The sequence below is a fragment of the Poecilia reticulata genome, chromosome 8 (genome assembly GCF_904066995.2).
Source record: "Poecilia reticulata chromosome 8, P_reticulata-male-v2, whole genome shotgun sequence".
NCBI classification, from domain to species: Eukaryota; Metazoa; Chordata; class Actinopteri; order Cyprinodontiformes; family Poeciliidae; genus Poecilia; species Poecilia reticulata.
Genome location: NC_088837.1, coordinates 23,946,807 through 23,972,373, shown reverse-complemented (window position 1 = coordinate 23,972,373; position 25,567 = coordinate 23,946,807). Strand labels below are relative to the sequence as shown.

The following is a 25,567-nucleotide window of genomic DNA, read 5'->3' as shown; positions in this document are numbered from 1 at the left end:
TAAATATTTGTTTTTAATAAATAATTTCAACCGCAAAATAATATTACACAGAACAGTAAGTTGTGAAGTGGAACATGCACTTTTTAAATATAATAATATAATATAAATATTAAATAGGAAATAAAAAATAATATTTTTAGATCAATTAAATCTCAAAATAAAATTTCACAGAACATTAAAATGTGAATTACAACATTTTTAAAAATAATATCAATATTAGTCAGAGAATAATAAAAAAAATTATATAATTTTTTTAAACAATTTAAATACATTTTTAATTGATAAATCTTAAAATAGTCTCAGATAGAACGTTAGGTTATGTATGTTTTAAAGATTCAGTAGGAAGTGAAACAAATACATTGTTTTTAATTCATTCAATCTACAACATCTATGTTTTAATAATATTAATAATTGGCAGGAAATTAAAAAAAACTTAAATAAATCTAAAAATAATGTTATACAGAACACTAAAAAGTTTTTTCAAAAAAAAAAATATACATTATCAGTAGGAAATATCAACGATAGTCAAACATTATCATCATGCAGACATGTACACTATTCATGCACTCACCATGTACAGTATGTTAGTAGATTTAACTCTCTGACATTTTCAGACAGCAAAGGTGAGGATTGGGAGTGCGGGGGCTTAGCGGCTCTCTTGGATCAGGGTCAAAGATTAAATTTCAACCCTGCAGCATTCCCTGGGGCGGCGCGTAACAGAGAGGACCCACAAACAAGCCTAACTCCAAGTGAGCGCTGCAGATTAACACCACAGCGGCCCCTGAAGGAGCCACACCGCCGCCGCTGCCTCCTCCTCACTGCACACAAAAACACGGTGAGGGATTTCCTGAACATCCTGATGTGGAGATCGGCGAAGAGTCGGAAGGGAGACGGAGGCAGAGCAGGAGGAATATGTGGAGGAGTGAGTAGCTGGAGCTCCTGAAGCCAGGTAAGGAGGAGGAGAAAAGGCTGATGGAGACTCATAAAACTATGCATAGCAAACTAGAGCTGTAACGGTTAATCGTGATTAATCGATTGATAAAATAACCGGCAAGTAAATTAGTAATTGATTAATCATTAAGTGAAGTATACAGACTAAAAAAACAACACATTCAGAGAGTAATTAAGCAAAAAAAAAAAATCAAAAATTACAAAAATATAGACTTTTACAATTTGAGATGATAAAAACTTTTTTCTGTAAATATGTTAAACACATAACTAAAGTGGAATCCACTTAGCGTCACCTGGTTCAAATTCTGTAAATAAAATCTCTCATTAAGAAATTATTAATTATTAATCAGTTAATCCAGGAAAATAATCAGCAGATTATTCCTGCACTGCGTTAAGTGAAGCAGAAAGATCTGAGTTTTTGTTTTTAGCTCTAGATGCAAATAATGAAGCGCTCATAGAAGAATGCTGTTCTCTCATTTTAGGCAATAAAATGTTTATTTCCTTATTTAAAGAAGGGATTGAAGTATTTATTGCGTCTTTTAACATATTTCTAATATTGCATAACAATAATGAATGATAATAATGAAAAATCTGCAGAAAGCAGCAATTTTTATGTTAATAATTGATTAATTGTCAGAACAATCTATAACTAAATTATTAGTTATGAAACCAAAGTTTTTAGATAGCGGGGCTCGGCTTAACAGTGGTTGCTAGGTAACGGGGCCGGGCTTGGCAGTGGTTGCTAGGTAACGGGGCCGGGCTTGGCAGTGGTTGCTAGGTAACGGGGCTGGGCTTGGCAGTGGTTGCTAGGTAACGGGGCCGGGCTTGGCAGTGGTTGCTAGGTAACGGGGCCGGGCTTGGCAATGGTTGCTAGGTAACGGGGCTGGGCTTGGCAATGGTTGCTAGGTAACCACAGTCCCAGTGGAATGTGACATAATAATCGGGAGGTTTTTGAAACTGAAATAAAACTTAATAAATTAAAGTGTCAAAACTCAGTTAGGTGTTTTTTAGACTCAAACGGAAGTGGAAAAATGTGCAAAATGTAAATTTTTGCATTATAAAGATTTGTCTGCATCGACACGTGACTTTTTAATTCATCTGTGTCTTGCGGTTCAGTCTCGATTGTTTGATTTTCAGAGGAGACGCAACCCAAAGAAACACCCAACGTCGAGAAATGGACAATCAAGACAAGCGAGCCGGAGACGAGGGGCAGACAGAGGAGAAACAAAAAGCCGATGAGCTCAGCGACGAACAAAAGGTGAGCAAAGACAAGTACAACAAGCTGGAGAAGGAGAGCAGTGAGAAGGAGGTGCATGGCGAGGTCAGGAGGGCGAGCCGCCGCCCCTGTAAGAGCGGCTGGGACTTGACTGAACGCCTGGCCATCAACGTCTCCGGGATGCGTTACGAAACCCAGCTGCGCACCCTCGCTCAGTTCCCCGACTCCCTGCTGGGCGACCCGCGGCGCCGGCTACGCTACTACGACCCGCTGCGCAACGAGCTGTTCCTGGACAGGAACCGCGTCTGCTTCGACGCCGTCCTCTACTTCTACCAGTCGGGCGGCAGGCTGCGGCGGCCCGCCAACATCCCGCTGGACATGTTCCTGGATGAGCTGCACTTTTACGAACTCGGCGAGGACATCATCGACCGCTTCAAGGAGGACGAGGGCTTCGCCAAGGAGGAGGAGAGCCCCCTGCCGCCCAAAGAGTGGCAGCAGAAAATCTGGATGTTGTTTGAGTATCCCGAGTCGTCGGGTGGAGCGAGGATCATCGCCATCATCAGCGTCATGGTCATCGTCCTCTCCATCCTCATCTTCTGCCTGGAGACTCTGCCTGAGTTCAGACACGAGAAGGAGCGGCGGGAGGTGAGGAGGACCTGTTGGCATGAAGGGTCAAAGGTTAAGCCCCCAATGCCCCGGGACTGGGGGCAGATTTTAGCTGAGAGTGTTTTCACACCTGATAGTCCATTAAAGTCACCAAAATCGCAATATTTTTGTCACATTTGCAGTTCGGTTCTCTTTCACACTGCACTGAGTCAAGCTAACCAAAAACCTTTTCCCCTACTTGCCTGTAGGGGCGCTGCACCAAGAACCACTAAAGAAAACAACTAGAACATTTTTGATTTTATAACAAAAATTAATTTAAAAAAAAATGATTTTTTTTACACATATGTGTAAATTGTTACTATGTTGTGAAAGTATATTATTAGATTAATTGTGTAAAAATCAAGTTCTTCCACTTCCACCCAGCGCTCTCAGTGCTAACTACAAATAACCAGTAAGAGCCAGGAGACAGGAGGTCTTAGCGCTGCCCATCACCATCTTGCGTGACGCTGCTCATCCTCCCTCTTGCTCTCTGCTACACTGCAGCTAGCATAACTTGTTATGAATGCTAACGCCAGTTAGCATTTTCACCAATGACAAATAAATGGTTACTGTAATGGTACGCTGTTTTCCCATCGTTAGCATACCAAGCAGTGTACATGAGGATGACCGACAGCACTAAGACCCTCCTCCTGGATCTGATTGGTTATCTATTCAGACCAATAGTAGCTTAGTGAGCTAAGCTTTCACTAATTACCTGTCACCATATGGTAACAGATTTAACAGATATGTATAAACAAATACATTCTTTACATACTGCAGCTTTAAGTTGCAGACAAGTGTCATCCTTTTTATTTAAAACTAAATGTTAAACATGAAGAGAAAGTGACGTCAGTGAACCCGATCCGCTCAGAGGAGTGAAGACGTCATCATCCTGTCGGTGTAGTTAAAGTAGGAAAGCTACGTTTAGCTTGTTTTCACCGACAGGCACATGCTGGAGTCATTTCCGGTCGTTTGCCCGTTCAACACTGCAGAACGCATACAGGTCGCATTTACTGGCAGTGTGAAAGGGCCCGGGCAAAAAAAACAAAAAGAAAATCGGAATCGGGTCACTTCAGACCCAGCCTGAAGTGAGCGTGAATGCGAGAGCCGGTCTAAGGTTACCGCGCCATGAGACCCAGACGGCTAAACTTAGCCTGGACGGCCGTTACAGAGCAGCGACATATAAACCGATGACCGTATTAATAAACGCGGTGACTCACCGGCTCTGAAAACGGCTTGGAAAAGACGGAGACAGATCAGCTTTTCGCCGCGGGATGAAATTAGAAACGACGCAGCACCGTACAGAAAGTCTTCAGCGCCTTCTGGTCTTTTTTTAGGAGGTTTTGTACTCGTCTTCTGTCCAGTTCCTGGCGGTTCTTGTTTACAAACTACTCGACTCTGACTTATGAAGCATTCAGACATAAAATGCAAAAACATTTTTGGTCTATTTTCTGGTGAAAATATCTGAAACACTTGAAATAAGACAAAACCTAAGCTTAAAAATAACGTATGAGCAAGATGTGAGATCTTGTTTGAGGTCAATAATTCCTTATTATTTGTGAAAATAATAAGGAATTGGCAGATTATTTCACTTGTATGATGACGTATTATATTAGATAGAAAAAAGGAGTAAATTTCCACACAACAAACTCTGAAATTTTTAGATTAAGTTCAGAAATTTTCTACAAAGAAACTCAAAAATGTTCTTGGGGGAGAAAAAAAAGGAATTTTTTTTTACAGTGACACTAGTACGTTTAAAAATCAATATTAAGGAATTATTGACTTAGAACAGGCTCCTATATCTCGCTGGAAAATTACTTGTAAGTCACTTTTGTGTACCAAGATATTTGCATTAGAAACTTGACAAAATACTTTTTTAAAAAATGGAAATCAAATAAAAAAGTCAACATTACTTCATGGTGCTGGCATCATCAGTCATAAATCCATTGTTGCAGAAAAGCAGAGACGTTTTGGAGAAAATCCAAACTTAATCAGTCGCTTTCTGGATGTAAAATCTCACTAACATTATACGTTTTCTTAGATGTTGATAAATTCATTGTGTTTCTTTCCAGTTGACATGAAGGATCAGAGTTATGCATGAACCAGCATTAAAGCTGCATCTAAAAGTGGAAGTACAATGCAATCAAACTCAGATTAGTTACATTTATTTACCAAAAAAAACTACAGATATTCTTACAAAACAACAAAAACGTGACGGGTAGCGAGAAACATTAAAGAGAAGTTTAATTTTCCAGCTGAAACTAATTTAACCTAATACTTTGGTCCTGTAATAAATCCTTCTTTCAGAGGTTACGGAGTTCATTAAGAGCTGAAAGACGAGCTGGAGATATTTGCTCAGCTGCGTGTTGATTTTGGAATATCGTTCATCTCTATTATTTGATTAATCCGAGCTGAATTATGAAAACATTGATCCAGATGAAGCGACAAACCTTGAAAAACACAAAGCCGCAGCATTGAGGTTGTATCATCCGGGCGCATTTCAGCGCAGAGCCTTCAAACGCTTACTGTAACTTTACCTAACTTGTTCAAAGGCTCTAAAGCCAAGTTATGTCAGGCGGGCATTTTCCACCCAGATAAAAACAAACATCTGAGTTAAATGAAGCGCCAGATGTCCGTAATTCAAGCCAGAGTCACATGAACTTAAGATTTATCTGTGTGTTCAGAAATGGAGAAAGTGATTTCTATAAAAGTTGGTGGGAGAGTGAAAAAGGAGAGGAGAGAAAAGGTTATCACCGTATCACAGAGCTCATCATGTACTCATCACGGATATCTTGAAAAGGTTTTCTCTGCTGTAATCACCGTCTCCAGATCTGCTCAGATAACCTTCGTCACGCCGAAGGTCCAGACTTTTAAACTTTTAATCCAGGCTCTTTTACTGACCCTCGATTTATTGAGTCATCAAAATATTTTCAAAACTCTTCAGACCAAAACAGATAATTGATTTACAACAGCTGAGGGTCTTATAATCTTATTTCAGAAAGTTTTCTTCTGCTGCCCCTTCACACGTTTTTTTTTTTTTGTTGTTTCCTTGAAATAACTCTAAAAGAAACTGATATGGAAAATTGTTTTTTTTCTTTGCCTGGGTTTGTTATTTTGTATGGAGTAAAAACATATATTAAGAAAATAAAGTCCATCCATCCATCCATCCATCCATTTTCTTGCACCCTTTTTCCCTCAGTGGGGTTGGGAGGGTTGCTGGTTCCTCTCCAGCCAACGTCTCGGGCGAGAGGTGGGGTCACCCTGGACAGGTCGCCAGTCTGTCGCAGGGCAACACAGAGACACACAACCATGCACACACACACTCACACCTAGGGGCAATTTGGAGAGGCCAATTAACCTGACAGTCATGTTTTTGGACAGTGGGAGGAAACCGGAGTACCTGGAGAAAACCCACCATGCACAGGGAGAACATGCAAACTCCATGCAGAAAGACCCCAAGCTGGGAATTGAACCCAGAACCTTCTTGCTGCAAGGCAACAGCTCTACCAACTGCGCCACTGTGCAGCCCATAGAAAATAAAGTCATATTACAAATGTATTCTCTAAAATTATGTCTTCATTGTGGTAATATTATGACTTATTCTCATCATTTTATTTCTTTATTCTCATAACTTAATTTTTTTCATAGCATGGCCCTAATTCTCTGTCATAATTTTGTACTTTCGTTACTTATATCAATTATTTTCATTTTTTTAATTTTTTTTTAAATAACATACCAAAATTTCCACTTAACTTCATATTTTGGTCTGTCTGATTGTGTATTTTTTAAATATTAAATGATTGAACAATTCATCTGTACTCTTGCTTGAGTAACTTCTTGGAAGGCTACGTTTTACTTTTACTGAAGTTTACTTCAGTAAAAACATGTTGAGGAAGAGCTACTCTTACTTGAAGATCGTTATTGGTTACTCTACCAACCTTTGGCCACTGCGTCGTTACCTAGCAACCTCAGCGGAATTCCGCCCGTTACCTAGCAACCCCAGCAGAGTTCCAGCACCTTCAGTTGTTTGGTTTTACTTTTCCAGTAAGTGGTGCTGGAAAAGAGAAGTGTGTTCATGTTGGCCCTTAAAATGACTAAATTTCCACATGACTTTATATTCTTATCAGTCTAATGATAGAATTTAAAATTTTTTAAACAACTGATATGTTGATAACATACATATATAGTACCTTTTTTACCAAATACTTTTTTGCTCTTGAGTAATTTCTTGGATGACTAATTTTTTCCTTATTGCTTGAGTAAAAATATGTTGAAGTAGTGATACTTTTACTCGAGCATAATTTTTGGGTACTCTACCCTCTTCTGGTTGTGAACAAGGGCAAAGATGTGGCAAAGATCAACTGGTTGGCTCCCAGATGACTGAGACCGCGTTCCTTGAAAAATTTTCTAAAGTAGCACCACAAAATCATATATTTTGACACAAAAACAATCACAAACTCCTGAAGGAACTTACAAAAGTAAGAAAATCTGTATTTTATTCGGTTGTGACCATTACTTATCCATTTATCTTTCAGCAATACACAACCACGCCTCACCCGACCATCCCCAACGCAACCATCCTGGTCCCGCCAAAGTTCTCCCCATTCCAGGACCCGTTCTTCATAGTCGAGACCATCTGCATCTGCTGGTTCTCCTTTGAACTCATCATGCGCTTCATCAGTGCCCCGAACAAGATCAGCTTCTTCAAGGACATCATGAACATCATCGACTTCTTGGCCATTTTGCCCTTTTTCGTCACAGTGGGCACAGAGATGGCCAAGGACAAAGACACACCGCCGTCCGTCTCCTTGGCGCTCATCAGGATCATCAGGCTGGTGAGAGTTTTCCGGATCTTCAAGCTTTCCCGTCACTCCAAAGGCCTGCAGATCCTCGGTCAGACGCTGAAGGCCAGTCTGCGAGAGCTCGCGCTCCTGATCTTCTTCCTCTTCATCGGCGTCATTCTGTTTTCCAGCGCTGTCTACTTTGCCGAGGTGGACAGTCCCGACACAATGTTTACCAGCATACCCGAGTCGTTTTGGTGGGCTGTGGTGACCATGACCACGGTGGGCTACGGGGACATGGTTCCGATGACGGTTGGGGGAAAGCTGGTTGGGTCCATGTGCGCCATTGCGGGTGTGCTCACCATCTCCTTGCCGGTTCCCGTCATCGTTTCAAACTTCAGCTACTTCTACCACCGAGGGATGGAATGCGGGGACAGCAGGGAGTACCACCACGTCTCCACATCGCTCTGGGAAGACGACGAAGAGAATGACGAAGACAACGGGACGGATCAGGATCCTGAGTTCATGGGGGATCACGTACTTCTGCATGAACAGAGCAGGGCGATATATCCGGCGCTCAATTGGAACCTTACTGCAGAACAGGGAGGAAGAGATCAGCAAGGGATGAAATTACCTCTCAAAGAACTTCAGGTTACCCAAGTGTGATGAAAACTATTTACACTCTGACACTTTTTGCACGTTTTTGTACTTTCTTTTGGGTCTCTGCTGCTACTAAGAACAACCCAAATGCTTAACAAACCCCCCCACCCAAAAAAAAAAAAAAACACTCAACCATTATTTTGGCAATAAGTTCCTGTTTTTTGGTGTCTACAAAATGAACTGTTTCAAAAATCTACTGCGTATTATTATGTCACAAATCATCAATTACTGCCCTAGCAGTAGGGCAGGGCTTCGCTGCCGTTACCTAGCAACCCCAGCGGAATTCCACCCATTACCTAGCAACCCCAGCGGAATTCCACCCATTACCTAGCAACCCAAGCTGAGCTCCTGCATGTTTGGTCAGCTGGTTTTACTGCTGTACAATGGCTGCTAGTAAAGATGAATGTTTTGTTGTTGTGTTCTTGTTGGTTGTGCAGGAGCCTCCACTTCTGCTTTTCAAAGATGCACGGTTGTATAATTAATTGCTCATCTGTTTGCAGCCATTTCCATGTGCGAATGTAAACCTGGATTGGATTTAAAGTGACAAGTCGGGGGAGGGAGCTCGTTCTTAAAGAAGCTGAAAACAATCAGACTAAAATCTGAATTTCATAGAATGATTTTATGCAAAAGATATGATGAACATGTTTTTCCTAACCTATTCAAGGAAACGTCACCTGCTGGTACGACAAGATGAATATGGACACAAATTCAGCAGGTTACCTTGATTCTTGTTGCTCAGGGTTTTGTGTGATTATATTTTGCAAAGTCTAGAAGTAAACTTTGTTTTGTTTCCTGTTTGTTGTTTCTCCACTTACTGCAAAGCTATCACAGCGTTCTCCTCCTCTAAAAATGTTCAAATAAATCAGATTTTCATGGCAGTGTCATGGGGAGGGTTGGAGGCGCTGGGAACGAACGCTCAGGGAGCCGACGGTGAGTAGATCTGCGTTTATTCTTCATCGTACACAGATGACTGAGGTCAGATACAAGAGTACAACTTGCGGAGTCTTCCTCAAAAACTAAACTAAACTCGGAGGTACCTTCTTTCTACTCCTTTGAATACAGAAACTAAACAGCGCAATGGTCAGACAACAATCCGACGACCGCATTCTGACGGCGACATTCTGACGGTTCTGACGACGATCCAGCGCCACACAATGGTGCACGCCGACTTAAATTACCAGGGGAACAGGTGAACGAGATTATCAATCAACAGAGGGTAAATGACCAGAATAAACACAGAAACACAGAATAAACCCCTAAACATAGAATGAGAATACAGAAATAAACCCAAAAGAACTGACATCATGACAGGCAGAGGCAAAATGAAACACTGAAAAATCCAACATTTAAATGGAGTACATTTGAAGGAAAACCTGTTGATGTTTCTTCAGCACCTCCTTTACCTCTAGAACTGTTGTTCTCTACAACATTTCATAAGATTAGAGAAAAAGATCTTTACACAATCTTTTTAAATCGGCTCATAAAGAAGGTTGATTTTGTGTCTGGTAAACCGTTTCTGGATTTGGTTGTGCCTCTTAAAGATCTTATTGCAAACAGTTTTTCAGTTTTCTTGCCGGTTTCATAGAGTTCATGATGACATGAACTTCAACAAGGATCTGGAGAACATTAAGGCCCACAGCATCACAGATTCTCCACTATGCCTAGAGCTGCATACTGAGCATCAAAATAAATGTTTAGCATGTTTGCTAAATATTTAGCTTGGAGCTAAATATCAAAATTAATTATTTAGCTTTACTAAATATTTAGTTTATGAACTAAATATTTACTTTACAAACTAAATATTTAGCTTGGAGTTAAATATTCAAAGTATTTAGCTTAACTAAATATATAGTTTGGGTCTAAATATTTATAAACAAAATATTTCATGAGTAAGCTAAATATTTTGGTCTTAACTAAATATATAGTTGAGCTAAATATTTACTTTATGAACTAAATGCTTAGTTTTTAAAGTAAATATTTAGTTGGTAGACTAAATATTTCATCATGACTTTAAAAACAACTCCCCACATTGTTTAACCACTTCAATAATCTAATATTTAATTGAATTTTTTCCCTTTATTTTGTGTTTTAAATACAACATTTCAGTTTCAGCGTCTTGGCAGATCCAGTCACCATCTTGTTTAACACAGCTTCAGTCAGCATCCAGGTTATTCATGTGATTATTTTAGGACATATTCCGTACAGTTTTCTCAAGAAGTATTCAAATATTAAAAAGGTAGATTAGCTATTGGGACAAAATATCCCGTGGGAGACCAAATCTGTAGTCAAACAGTATTTGTAGTCATGGTGACGCTAAACGGGACTAAAGTCTTATTTAGAGTTTGGTAACGATATTGGAAACAGCAAAAGTCATTTATGTTAATATGCTTGATTAACACAGCAGCTCAATTAGATCAAATTTATCGTAAACTTCTGAGAAATAAACACACAGAATGAAACTTCTACAGGTATGACGGATTTATAAGAAATCTGCTGAGTAAGCTGTATATGACGTGACATTGATGTGCGCGTGCGCATTACCGTAAGGTGTTGCGCATGCGCACATCTGACAGATAGTCAGAACACCTGTTATTGACGACAATCTGTGACGTGTGACTTTGCCACCCGAGGATGACGTGATCAGCTGAGCCAATCGCCTGCCTCTGATTGGTCTCATACAGATCTGCCCTCCAGGACGTTCAGCTCCACCGCAGCAGGGGCAGCAGCTCCTCCTCCTCCTCCTCCTCCCTGCAGAGCGCCAGTTTCCTACCTTACGCCTCCTGCGGAAAGGCGTAAAAAGTAAAAGGGCCTACGTTCAAATACTGTATGTCAATACAGTATTTGAACTGTATTGACAGTATTTGACAGTAAATACAGTATTTGAACTGTCAATACAGTTCAAATACTGTATTTGACAGTATTTGAACTGTCAAATACTGTCAAATACAGTATTTGTATTTGTTTTGTACCCAATTCAACTGCCTGAAAAATTCACTCTGACCTTTGACCTTCGGTTTCTCCAGCGGCTTCACTTCGGCTCTAACCAGGAAGTCTCTCAAATTTTTGTTTCTTTTGTAGGCCGCAATTATCTTGTAATTTTGGAGTAAAGAGGTTTCCGATTGGAATTTGGTAAAATTCTGTTTAATATTGTATACAAATTGACCTGCTGACTTGGTGAAGGTTGTGATCAGAGGAATAACCGGAGACGGATCGGGGGGCCTGGACTCCAAGAAGTTCTTCCTACATGCCCTGAGGAAGGTCCTGGAATATCCTCTCTTAGTAAGAGCAGAAAACAGAATCTTAGTTGCCTCCTCAAAGTCTGTTTTCTGGGTGCATATCCTATGAAATCTGAGGAGTTGTGATTTGACTAGCCCGGCATAAGTGTGCCTCGGGTGGTAGCTTGTTTTAAACAAGAGGGCATGTGTGTCTGTTTCTTTGAAGAAAACTTTGATGTCCAATTTGTGTGTAGTGTTAAAATTTGGTCCTTTAAAGGTGGTGGTGTCTAGGAAATCGACGGCTTTAACGCTAGTAGTGGAGAGAGAGAGAGAGAGAGACAGAGAGAGAGAGACAGAGAGAGAGGTAAAAGACAGGAAGGATAAGTTTCTCTATCCTCTCTCCAGTCCAACTGGCTCGTTCTTACAAACCTCCTGCAAGGCGAAATTAAAAAGGGTTTAGTTTGAATCTACATTTAAAGCAGACTCTGCTCATAAAGGCAAACTTTGTGTTAATGCACATGCGCACATCGATGTTACATTTCCTATGAAGATGTCATAACTTCGGTTGTTAAATGAGTATTCTACAAATGTAGATGTGTAATAATCAAAGCGTGGTCCCAGAATACTTTATATAGTAGTTTTCCCAGTGATTGTTTCACTCACGGTGTTGGTGTTGCGATCTTGTGCCCAACTGCTTTCTGGGTAACAGACCAACCGACACGCTGCCGCCGCAGCAAACGTAAAAAGTAAAAATGAATTGTCCAAAAATTACTTTTTCTTTTAACAAAGGAAAAATTTTATCAGTGAAATAATCTGCTGGTACTTTTTAAAAATCAATCTTAATCTTAATGAATTATTTATTTCTTTAATTCTTGCTGAAAACTTACTTATAAGTTAGTTTTATCTTATTTCAAGTGTGTTAAGATATTTGCGCCAAATCGTAGAACAAGAATGTTTGCAGTATTATTCTCTTTATATCATTCAGTCAGAATAAATACTCCACAAAAACTCTCTGTAGGTCTTTAAATGAATATGTGTGACTTACCAGGCTGTGTTGACGCCATGCTGTCTGCAGATGCTCCCATGTATACATGCACGTCTTTCTTTAGTAAAGATCATGTTTTATTTCTGCATTCCTTCCACATGACTCGCTGTGCAGCGACTCCCGGAGAATGTGATGATGATGATGATGAAAATAATAATAAAAAAAAGCTTTTTCTTTTATTTTCTAAAGCATGACGAGGCTTAAATGCCGAGGCGGACACACAATGGATGACGGATGATTCTGCTCCTGATTGTTTTCCGGTTCTTTGCGTTGGGAAATCTCAGGATTTTATGAGTCAGGTTCGTGTGAGGAAGGATTCAACCTCTAGAGGTCAGACTGAGTCATAAAACAGGCGCTTCCTTCGTCCACTGGCTTTGATTTATGACCTCACGTTTTAAAATAATCTGCCATCTTTACACGATATTACTCATTTATACCACGTGATCAAGAAGATTTAAGTGAAGATTAAAGTTGTGAAACTTTCACTGCAGAACACAAAAAATACACTGCAAAAACACAAAATACTACCAAGAATTTTTGGTCTAGTTTATCATGCAAACATCTTAATGTGCTTTAAATAAAACAAAACTAACTTATAAGTAGCTTTCAGCAAGAAATAGAGTCAATAATTACTCAATATTGGTGAAAAGTTTTAGCTCCACCTGCAGATTATTTCACTTATAACAGGGGGAGAAATATATTGTTATGAGTTAAATAATCTGTACTTTTTCATTAATATTAAGGAATTATTGACATAGTAAAACTCCTAGAAAATATTTATTTTGTGTTTTTGCAGTGCTGACCTTCATTTTTACAGAAAAAACCCCAAAACTAATGAAAAAGCAGCATTTCGACAGATATAGATTGTTTTAAGTCAATAATTCCTGACTACTGATGAAAAAGTAGAAGTTTTTCCCATATTTACTTATAACATAGGAAAAAAGTCGTCATAACTGAAATAATTTGAACTTTTTCATCAATATTTAGGAATTATTGACTTAAAACCATCTCCTTTGAAAATATACTTATTAGTTAGTTTTGCCTAATTTTAAGTGTAATAAAACATTTACACTAGGAATACTTGGTACGATTTTGCGTTTTTACAGTGTAGTCCCTTCGTATTCACTGAAACTCTGAATCCTTCAGTTATTTGGTGAACTTCACTTTTTCCTCTGCAGGGTTGACGAGTGGAGACCGGTCGGGCCAGAACCTGACACCAGCTGGTTCTTCTTCTGCCACTCCTTCGTCGCTGTGACTGTTTGTTTTGGGTCTTTGTCACGCTGGAGACCCGACCGTGACTCATCCTCAGGGTTTCTGGGCTCCTCAATGCAGTGAAACCGTGAACAAAACCATCCAAACCAGCGTGTTTCCGCCTCCGTGGTTTCCTGCACGGAGAGGAGAAGCAGCAAAGTGGAAAGTAAGTCGAGTAGAAACTCCAAGGTGATTCTGATTCATAATTTTGGTCCAAAACCTGCAAAACTATCAAGATCATAAGGAGTTTGAATATGTTTTTCCATCATGTTCTTGAATTCTGTTGTTTTGATTCTGTACTTTTGATGTTTCTTGTGTTAAATTGACTTTCTGTTTTATTTTGATAGTCCGTTTACTCTCGAGCACAGTTCCTTTACTTCCTGTTTTCCCTTTTAAATGCTCCCGAGTTGTTTTGTTTCTAGTTTTTCTTCAAGCAGTTAGAATATTCTTCAGCTAGTTTGTAGCATAAATCTGTAAATTACTATTATATTCAGAAATATTGTGATTAATTTTCATTTCTCATTAATTAAGTGATCAGGGGCGAGGCGGATTTGGGTTTTTGTCTCAAATCTTCGATATGACGGCTCAAGGTTTATTAAAACTATTTTATGACCAAAATGTTTTGTTTCACAAGTTATATAAACTCTGCCAGTGAAAGTAATTCTTTAAATACATATTAAGGAATTATTGACTTAAAACAAACTCCTATATTTTGCTGAAAAGTTAGTCTTGTTTTATTTCAAGTATACTAATTTATTTGCACGAGAAACTAAAGATTTTGTGTTTTTACAGTTTTTAATTGAACATTTATTTATAAAACTGTATTATTTTTTTTCCACATCACAAACATAGACAGCTTGATATCAGAGCAGCACTAAAAACCCAAAGAAAAGCAGTAAAGTTTGTAGTCATGCTATGAGAAAATGTGAAAAAGGCTGAGATGCACTTCAGGCGGTTTTCTAATCATCGCTCAGCTCATTTCGAAGCGCCGCTTTAGGACAAGAACCATTAAGACCCGACATGGCGACCCAGAGGTCAACAGCTGCTCCGGTCAGTGTCGGGTGTTTAAAATATTTAATATACTCAAACCCAAAGGCACAAGCTTTCCTAAATGTTTACACACACACACACACACACACACACACACACACACACACACACACACACACACACACACACACACACACACACACACACACAGGGCCGGCCTAAGCCTCCATGGGGCCCTAAGCGACATCTGGCTTTGGGGCCCTCTGGTTCTGCTAACAACGTGGACCGGCTGCAATCAGCAGTCCTTCCTCTTAAAGGGGAAGCGCACCTGCGCTGTCAGTGTGGCCTGCTTTTTTTATATATCCATTTTTCATCAAGCTGCGTTCGCATCTGTTTCAAATGATTTACACTCAGGCTCCCCTCTTTAGGAAAGTCATGATTCTGTTTTCACCATGCAAACAGTCATTCCCCCATTTTTAAATTTTTTTTGCCATTAGGTCATAAATATAAGTGCTGAGCCCAGAATCAGGCCGCTGCAAACTTTTCTTTGAGGTTCCTGAACTCATGTTTTCAGTGGGACGTCTCTCCACTGGATTTATTTCCTTGGAGGCGTAGAAAGTCTAGAAACCACCCGCCATCTTCCCTTGGATGGTTACTTTGTTTCTTTGGGAGAGAAAGAAGAACAAAACACCACTATACTTTCTTTACTTTCTCTCTTGGAGGTGAAAAAAGATTAAAAATACCCGCTGCTTACTCCTTAGACAGTTAACTTTAGTTCACCAGCAGTCGGAGCCCGACTCAGCAGATATGAAAAAAACAAAACAAGAAAAACAACAAACTCGACTGAAACCGTCCTCAGCTGATGTATGTATTGAGGTTCTGATGGATCCGGTGGGTCGCAGGGTGAGACGATGGACTCCCCTCGTTCAATTTGACAAAAAAAGTTACTTGTACGTTAATTTTTCTTATTTCAACTGAACCAAGATGCTTGAACTTAAAATTAGACCAAATATCCCGACCCCACTGAGGGACAAGGGTGTCAAGAAAATGGATGAATGGATGGATTAGACCAAATATAATTTGCAAAAATTTGCGTTTCTTCATTAAATTAATGTTCTAAAAGTGCGGATTCAGATTCTCCGGCTGCAGCTTTTCGGCGTCGGCCTTATGCTGTCTGGGAAGAATGAAAACCATTGACGTCTTTGTGGCCATCTGCCGCCCTCCGCGTCCCCTCGCCCGTCTCTGGCTCTTCTTTGAGCGGATTAAACGCGCTCGGATCGCTGTGCGTTGTGTGACGTGCGTACCGTTTCTGTTCATCCTGTAATATCTTTGTCTCTGGGATTTTTCTGACCCCTTTCTGACAGCAAATCCTTCTGCAGATTGCACAAGATGTTTTTTTTTTTAAATAAAACAAACGAATCATCACAGTTACTTTAAATAAATCTATGAGGTTTTATTACAATATACACAGAACCTGGTGACGTGAATCTGATGTAGGACTTTAGGGGTGAAGGATGGCGGTCGACATACAGAAATTAAATGACAAAATCAGAATAAAATACCAACAGATTTAAACGTACGACATTAAAACAGCATCGCACACAAACCACAACAAATAAATGTACAAACCTCACATGATTTGAGCGACATTATTACCAAGGAAGAGAGAGATTCTGCTGGACGGATTCATCACTTTATGTCTTTAAATTTTCAGCATTCTGGCAGATAAATCTAAATAAACTGAGATCTGATTATAATCAGATCAATAAATAGTTGATAAGCAGAAACGTTTGCAGCTGGAAACTGGAGGAAAGAAAAACTTTTCATACAAGAACAGATTCTGATATTTTTGACAGCTTTAATTTATTAAATACATAAGAGACAATAAAATAAATTAAATTAAAAAATGTGTCCAGGAAGGAAGGAATAAAAGAAAGAAAAAAGGAAGGAAGAAATTCTTGAAAATCTCAGAAGTTTTCAGTTTAATTTCAGAAACTGAGAATTAAAATATTTCAAAAAGTTGAGTCAAAAATGTTTGATTTTTGAAACTCAGAAAATTTTCAAGTTTTTTAGAGAAAATTTATGATGTAGGAAGGAATGGAGGAAAAACGAAATTCTAGAAAATCTGAAATTTTCTAGAAGAAACTTAGACATGTTGAGATTAGTTTCCGAAATTCTTGAGAAAAAAACATGGAAAATTTCTGAGTTTCAAAAGTACAAGTTTTGACTTTTTGAAACTCAGAAAATGTCCAAGTTTTTTCTAGCAAATTTACAAAGTAGGAAGGAATGGAGGAAAGAAAGACGGGAAGGAATGAAGGTGGAATGTCGAAGTTTTGTGGCCGTTCGTCATGGAAACGCAGCTTGTGTAAGTTTCTGCGTTGAGTCTCTACTGGATTTTCTAGGTTTTGATGCTGAAAGTGGAAACGTGTCGTAAAACCAAAACAGACCAAGACTTCGTCACGGTAAATCGCTCGGTGAGATGGCGCAGCGCCGATCGTACGCCGTGTCGTCGCTTTCCTCGCCGTCGCTCACTTCGCCCAGAACTCGCTCTCTGTCCTCTTCCTCCTCCGTTTCGCTCTCTGGCCTCAGGCGTTCCCGTTCCCGCTCTCTGTCCCGGATCCTGTCGCGCCCCCGATCCCGGTCCCGATCCCGGTCTCTGTAGCCGCGCGGCAACGTTGAAATCTACAAGCAGAGGGAAACGTATCAAAGCATTTTTTGATGTAAATTTACAGCAATTTTACATGGAAAAAAGGAGGAGAAAATTTCTGCCAAAAAATCTTAGAAATTTTCTAGAAAAAACAAGAAAATTTCTGAGCTTCAAAAGTCTGCTAGAAATAAAACGTAAATTTTTGAGAATTTTTTTTTTAATTTTTGGTTTCAAAAGTCAAAATACTTTCACTTTTGACTCAGGAATTTTCAAGTTTTTTCTCAAAAATTTCTAAGACTAATGTCAAAGTCTAAAACTTTATTTTTTCTTTTTGCAAATTTTCAAGCTTGGAAGTTAAATTTTTCGAACAAATTTCTGATATTAATCTAAAAATTTCTGAGTTTATTGGTGGAAGTTCCTCCTCCTTTTATTGTATTTTCTGCCTACGGAGGCCCTAACGTGGTAAAAGTCATGTCTCAGTGTTACCTGGTTGTCGTGGCTGGGCAGGGCGGAGTAGCCCGGCTCCGTCCTGCAGAGGAGGCGAGGCGAATGAGTGCGGAAAGGCCGAGGGGAGTGGGAGCAGACGGAGCGCGGAGAGGGAGAGCGGACGGAGTGCGGAGACGGAGATCGGACGGAGCAGGAAGGTGAGTAGGTGGCGGATTGGGATTGGGACAGAACGTTGCTGTGATGGTTCATCTTCGGCGGGCGAGGGGAGCGAGGCGGCAGCTCCGGCGGCTTCAGCGGGTCGACCAGGTCCATTTCTGTGAGGATCGGCGGCGGAGGAATGAAGTCCAGCTCCTCCCCTGTCGGGAGCATTTCTGCTGCATCGAGCTCTGCCAGTTCGGCCCTCGATAAATGATCCACGATCCCGGCGCCAAACGAATCCCCAACCACGTTGATGGAGGTTCGCATTCGGTCACTGACAGAAACACAACCAGGAAGTGGAATCATGGGTTTGCCAACAGAGATGTACACAGATCGGCACTAGGTGGTGCTAGAGCGCCGGTACCTATTCCTCTGGAGAGAAAAAGTGCCCTTTTTAAATTTTTGTTTTACTAAGTATTTATATGTGGCCCAATTTAAATGCCTGTATTACTGGTGCCGCACATTTCTGTAAGTTTGCCTGACAAAAACATTTTGACAATCGAGAACTGGAGCCACGCTAAGAAAATGTAAAAAATGTATTTATGAGAATAACGTCCTAAAATTATGAATAAAGTCGTATTATTACGACTTTATTCTTGTAACAGTATTTTTGAAATACTGTTATGAAACAGAATTTTTGTTGAAATTAACCTCAGAAATTTTTAGAAAAATTGTGGAAATTTCTTAGTTTCAAAAGTCAAAATTTTCTACTTTTGAAACTCGGAAAGATGAATCTCAAAATCTCTGAGATTTTTCTAGTAATACATTTTTGACTTTTTAACTAAGAAATTTTCTTTTTTTTTCTAAAACAATTTCTGAAATTAATCTAAAAATTGCTGAGTTACTTTTTGTGTAATAAAAAAAATACAAGAATGTCTTACATATTACATTTTCATCAATTTACAATTTAGTCATTTAAATAATCCTAAAAAATGGTAAAATGCACTTTAAATAAATCAATTTGTTTTTTAACCCTCAAAATGTCTGTAAATGCCACTGATCTCCAAAATAATCCCCCTGATTTTACTGGCTGCCTCTGGAAAGATACTGACTACTCATAACTAGCTCACACAACCCATATCAAACACTACAAAAAGGCATATAACCATTTTTTTTATCTGTCTTACATTAAATCAGACTAAACATTTTATATTTTAGGTCAGAAAGAATGAAAATGTATTTAGATTTGACGTTTGACTTCAGTTATATTAGCAAAGCTTTGTTTCATAGTCATGTTAGCCCGATGAATTAAAAGAAAATAATTTGAGACAAGATAAAACTGGTAAAAGAAACATTATACACGGTGAAATATGTATCTACATGAGCTGAAATGCCATTCAAAGAGGACGAAGAGGATTATTTTAAAAAATCAGACGCATTTCAAATTTTACTGTTCATGTTTTGTAAATAACAACAATGGAGAATTTAGTGCAGGGGTGTCAAACTCCAGTCCTCGAGGGCCGCTGTCCTGCAACTTTTAGAAGTGCCTCTGCTGCACCACACCTGAATAGAATAATTAGGTCATTAGCAAGGCTCTGGAGAACTGAGGAGGTAATTAAGCCATTTGATTCAGGTGTTTTGTACCTGTGGCACATCTAAAAACTGCAGGACAGCGGCCCTTCAGGACTGGAGTTTGACACCCCTGATTTAGTGGGAAAGCGTGATAACCACACCCTGACTGTGAAGAACGGGGGTGGCAGCATCATTATTTCTGTAAAACGATGACATCACGATGACAGAGCAGTGAGTGGAAATAATGAAACGACATCATCAACCATCAGGTAAAAGCCTGGACAAAAATAGGTCAAATCTCAAAAGGTGTGTGTGAGAAAGTCAGACAGAAAACCTGAGTCAGTTTGAGCAGATAGTCTGACAGGGAGCCGTTTGTAAAAAACTAATTTGATTTATTTATTTAGCTCATCAGGGAGAAAACATGCAGGGGTTCATGTGTCAGTCATACTTTCACCATGTTGTTCATTTACAAATGAATGAATTTAGTTTGAGTTCCAAACTAAATGTTTTAATTTAGAGATAAATATTTAGCCTACAAACTAAATATTCAGTTTGCCCAAATATTTAATTTGGAGCAAAATATTTTGTCTGGAAACCACATGTTTAGTTTGAAAACTAAATATTTAACTTTGAAATAAAATGTTTAACTTTCTAACTAAATATTTAATTTGAAAATTATGTTTTCAAATTAAAACACCTAGTTTTAAATATTTCAAGCCAAATCAAAAATAATGAATTCTAATATTTAGCTTGAAATTAAATAGTTCTAACTACATATTTAATTTGAAAACTAAATGTTTAGTTTGTAATCAAAATATTTAACTTTCAAATTAAATATTACATTATAAAGCTAAATATTTAACCAGGAGCTAAATAGTTTGTTTGCAAACTAAATATTTAACTTTCAAATAAATAGTTTATAGTTTACAGACTAAATATTTACCTCATACTTAGATATTTACATTACAAACTAAATATTTAGAGTATTAACTAAATCTTTAGTTTGAAGGCTAAATAATTAGTAAATTACAAATTTAGCTCTCAAATTAAATATTTAGTTTTTAACTTGTGATATTTTACTTTGAGTAACAAAAACCCACATCATTTTCTCTATTACAGGTTGAGAAACTAAATTACAGGTTTTTTATTGTATGAATTCAAATGGCTCCCTGTCAGGAGAAAAGGGCCAAACTTCCAGCAATGCATTGTGGGAACTTTATGGAATGGTACTAAAATCTCTGATCCAAACATCTTGAAGACAAACATTGTTTTTTGTCCTCCGCACTGAATCCAATGTTTGTTAAAATTTAGCTTTGCCAGTTTACACGACTGAACAAAACAAAACAAAACAAAACAAAACAACAGAACTTACTGAGAAATGTCTCAGAGCCAATAACTGCAGATGATTTGATATTTTCATTCCCTGCTCACCAGACTCCTTTACTCACAGCAGCCAGTCGACGGCGATCAGCAGACTGATGTCCTGAGTGGGCAGGCCGACGGCGGTCAGGATCAGCAGCATGGTCACCAGTCCGGCACTGGGAATACTGGCGGCTCCAACGCTGGCCAGGGTGGCCGTCATACTGCCAGAATTTATAAAAGAACACTTCAAATTCCGAAAAATGAAACACGGTCGCCTGACTAGGAGAACACTAGGAAATGTGTTGTGGAAACATTCGCATCTTACAGGTTTTTGTACTTTCATTTGGATCTGCTGCTCCTAAAAACAGCCCAGGATGCTGGAAAATTAGCCGTTTCAAAAATCCAGATTATCAAGTCGCACTCCATGGGCAGTGAGCCGTTACCTAGCAACCCCAGCAGAGCTCCGCCCGTCACCTAGCAACCAAAGTGAACTCCAGCTAGTGGTGGGCGATTATGGACTTACAGTTTTATCATAATATTTTATGGTTCTATTGTGGTAGCAATAAAAGTGACGATAATAAACATTTGTTACTTGTGTTTGAGGTCGATGTGACTCCATGGTGCAACAGACCCACAAACACCAGCACTACTCTTTAAAAACAAATCCTTCATAGTAAAAACAGCAAGATCTTGTTTAGAATGCCTTTCTTATCTTGAGATCTCAAAGGGCTAAACTTGTAACATAATTTTAGTGTGTAATTATTAACTTCTTTGGGAGAACAGACACATAAAGACGTGTAATTTGTGTCACTAAGCTTCACACAGTAACTGCGTTTGATTAGACTTTCAAATTCATTGACACCCACTGAACAGGCAGTGAAGAAAATAGCAAAAGAAATTCTGACAAAAGACAATTTCTGGAGTTTATTATGACAACAATGAATCTAAATTCTTAAATATTCATCACAATAAATGATATACGACACAGTAAGTGTCCTAATCTCCAGCATGTTTGGTCAGCTGGTTTTACCGCAGTATCCAGAATCCAGAAACCACCTCCTGCATTCTTGTTGGTTGTGCAGGAGGCTCTACTAATGCTTTTCAAGGATGTTTTTTTGTATAACTGTGCATCTGTTTCCAACTATTTTCATGTGCGAGTGTAAACTTCGAGTTGGGGGGTGAAACTTTCATTCTCCAAGAATGGTTTTGTGCAAAAACATGTTTTGTATCGCCCTTAAACTAACCCTAAATGTTCAAGGAAGAACAAAAGTCACCTTTACATTTATCTGTCTCCCAACATGAACTCTGTTTGTTCACAAAGGAAAACCGTTGCCTCAAGCACCACCTCATTTTTATTCTGGCTCGAAGCTTTCCTGTAAACCCAGCATCACGTGGGAACGTATGAACTGAAAAACGCCGAGCGGACGTTTCTGTGAAGAATTTCCAACATCAGTGAGTGAAGCTGTCAGAAAACATTTAACAGAGCAAATTAATGGTACAGTAAACGCCTCGGCCAGTCAGAGCGTTCTGGAGGGAAACAAACCGACTCAGCAAGTTCAGACGGTTTGATGGCCATTAATCCACATCAGACGTTACTTCATTAACCTTGAAGAGCCAAAAAAGGCCTGAATGCAAATGAGGACGAGGAAAACATTCACTTCATACGTAGAGGGAATTTTATGTAAATAACTTGAAACATTAAAACACATTAATATCATTTTGTTCTACAGATTTTTACAATATTTGATAACAGATTATTTCTTAAAATTAAAGATAAATAAAAGTTGATGGACGACAGACGGATGGATGGATGAACAGATGGATGGATGAACAGATGGATGGATGAACAGATGGATGGATGAACAGACGGACTGATGGATGGATGAACAGATGGATGGATGAACAGATGGATGGATGGACAGACGGACTGATGGATGGATGAACAGATGGATGGATGAACAGATGGATGGATGAACAGACGGACTGATGGATGGATGAACAGATGGATGGATGAACAGACGGACTGATGGATGGATGAACAGATGGATGGATGATGGATGGATGGATGGACAGACGGACTGATGGATGGATGAACAGATGGATGGATGAACAGATGGATGGATGAACAGATGGATGGATGAACAGATGGATGGATGAACAGATGGATGGATGGACAGACGGACAGATGGATGAACAGACGGATGGATGGATGGATGAACAGATGAATGGATGAACAGATGGATGGATGAACAGACGGACTGATGGATGAACAGATGGATGGATGAACAGATGGATGGATGAACAGACGGACTGATGGATGGATGAACAGATGGATGGATGATGGATGGATGGATGGACAGACGGACTGATGGATGGATGAACAGATGGATTATTTCCCTCTGTCAGAATCCCACAGGATGCTGCTGCCGTTTTCACTCAGATTAACTTCATTTAGCTAAATTAGCGACGTCACATGAAAGCAGAACCAAACTTCTCTTCCTCCAGGATTGTTTCCTCTCTACAGAATCGGATCCGTCCTCCATAATAACTGTCATAATTTACGTATGATGATCCGTTTTTGTCGTTTTTCTTCTCTTTCGCCAAAAACCGTCAGAAATCCGAGTCGCGTCTCCGTTTCTCTCCAACCGCCTGCAGCATGCGGGGAAAAAGCTTTCCAGCACGTTTCAAAACTTACGTTGTGGAATTTAGTGGTGAACAGACATTGTTGTAAAAAAAAAAATACAATAAACAATTTAAAAGTGCTGGGCATTATTTGCACCCCGCAGCCATAACAAGCTGAGCCCCGTCCCAGCAGACTGGTTCCAATTAAGACTTAATGTTCAGCCGAAACCTCAGACATGGGGGAAAAAATGTCTGATTGCTTCTTTACTGCATTCATTTCAGATTTTTACCCCACCGCTCTCTTCCATATATCATAATAATCTGCCTTAGTCATGCAACGCCACCAAAAACGCCTGGTGTTTTGTTTAGACTTGGTTCAACTGAACGCATATTCATAAGCAAACTTAACGTTTCATGCAGAACGCACTGGGAATATCTGAGCTAATGTCGTTTTCTAAACAACCTTAGACACTTTATCAATGTTGCTACTGTGAGAGAAATTTATTCATGAGTTTTATCTGGTTACATTTTTGTTCTAGGGTCTGAACAGAACCGTGGATGCAAACAAAAAGCAGCGAAAGATTCGTTTTAGTTGTAAAACTTTGCAATTATTATAATTTACAGCCCTGCTGTTGTTGCGTTTAGCTCTCATGTGAGGCTAAATCTCCAGCTGTTTGCGTTTACAGCTTCATCCGCACTGTTTCCTGAGCAACTCTGTTTCTGGTCGCAGCAGAAGAAATAGTTTGTCAGGAGGATTTTCACAGAAATCACAAAGAAAATGAGTGAAAAACAGCTGACAGTCATATCAGAACGAGTTAATTAAGAATATGTTAGGAAATGTTTGTTCTGGTTGCTTGTATTTATAATTAATGCTGGAAAAAACTCAACACATTGGTGCTGTGCCTTTAAGATAAACATATAAAGTAAAAAAAACTAAACCTGTCACAATAAACAACACACTGCAAAAGAAACAAAATCTTACCAAGTATTTTTTGTCAAGTTTCTAGTAGAAATATCTTAAAAAACTTGAAATGGAGTAAAATTAAACATTTTCTCCATCCAACAGCTGAAATAATTAGTATTTTGGATAATTAAAATGTTTAACAGAAGTTTATTGACCCCGGTGTAGTTGCATTCTTATAAATTTATGGAAGACAATTAGTGCCACTGAAAAATAAGAACACTTTTTTTTTTTCTTGGAATTTTGATTTTTTTCAAAATTCTGATTTTTTCAGAATTCTGATTTGCTTTCCCATAATTCTGACTTTTTTCTTAAAATTTAGATTTTTTTCCTCAGAATTTAGTCTTCTAAAACAAAACAGTTTCAGATCAAAACTCCTGCTGGTTAAAAACCAAAGATTAAAAACGAGTTTTCACACAGCTTTTAAAAGTTTCCACTGTGGTGGAGGATCCGATGTGAAGACACAGCTTAGTCTTCAGTCAGAGGCCTCCTCAGATTGGAAGACTGACTGCTACTGGAGATCCTTCCTCCCACAACGACTTGGACAAAATGATTTAGGACATTTAATTTCTCTGTAGTATCAGTGAAATATTTCTGAATTGGAACTTAATTTAATTTGAATTACGATGAGATTTGACCGTTTATCCATAAATCTAACTCTGGTTTTATTGCTGCTGGAGGCAGAAACGTTTTACAGGTGGCCTGGAAATGTGCAGATGTAAGCGAACACCTGCGAGAAATATCCGACAAAGTTCAAATTGTAAAAGCTGCCAGGCCAAGTTTTCTGACAGAGCTGGTAAAAAGCGCGGTCTGTCTGTGTGTGAGAGGAAAAAGGTTGGTGGATCCCACAGAGCGCTCTCTACTTCCAAAGCTTCAGCCAAACCTCCCCTTTAAAGCTGTCTGAGCTAATCCTGCGCTGTCTGTTATCACCGATCTGCTCTGTGCGGCAGGCCGCTCCCTTCAGCGTCCCTCTGTAGCTACACATATCAGGAATTATCTTTCTGACCAAAATGGTTCTGACTGAATTACAAGTGAGATTAAAAGCTAAGTGAGATGTTTAAACA

At 39.1% G+C, this 25,567-nt stretch overlaps 2 protein-coding genes and 1 long non-coding RNA gene across 5 annotated transcripts in view; 2 read left to right on the top strand and 1 right to left on the bottom strand.

Annotated features, from left to right (window-relative positions):
• Positions 1–707: 707 nt before the first annotated feature.
• kcna7 (potassium voltage-gated channel, shaker-related subfamily, member 7) lies at positions 708–9,050 on the top strand. The gene is made up of 3 exons (XM_008416432.3): positions 708–949; positions 2,089–2,812; positions 7,348–9,050. Exons 2-3 carry the CDS (start codon positions 2,126–2,128, stop codon positions 8,257–8,259), a joined length of 1,599 nt encoding a protein of 532 aa, XP_008414654.2. The 5' UTR covers positions 708–949; positions 2,089–2,125; the 3' UTR covers positions 8,260–9,050.
• A 7,136-nt stretch (positions 9,051–16,186) lies between these two features.
• Positions 16,187–25,567, bottom strand: part of slc1a9 (solute carrier family 1 member 9) — a 42,351-nt gene continuing 32,970 nt past the window's right edge. For both annotated transcript variants that reach the window (XM_008416427.3, XM_008416429.3), the window contains 3 exons: positions 21,007–21,141; positions 17,888–18,320; positions 16,187–17,436 (listed from right to left, as the gene is read on the bottom strand). In XM_008416427.3, coding sequence (XP_008414649.2) covers positions 17,212–17,436; positions 17,888–18,320; positions 21,007–21,141 — 793 coding nt within the window. In that variant the 3' untranslated portion in view covers positions 16,187–17,211. The remainder of the gene's footprint in view (positions 17,437–17,887; positions 18,321–21,006; positions 21,142–25,567) is intronic.
• On the top strand, positions 19,687–21,515 carry LOC145552624 (uncharacterized). Of its 2 annotated transcripts, none has more exons than XR_014088750.1 (2): positions 19,687–19,827; positions 21,009–21,515. It is a non-coding gene; the product is annotated as an uncharacterized LOC145552624 (long non-coding RNA). The 2 variants fall into 2 exon arrangements; XR_014088749.1 differs by having other exon boundaries at positions 20,993–21,515.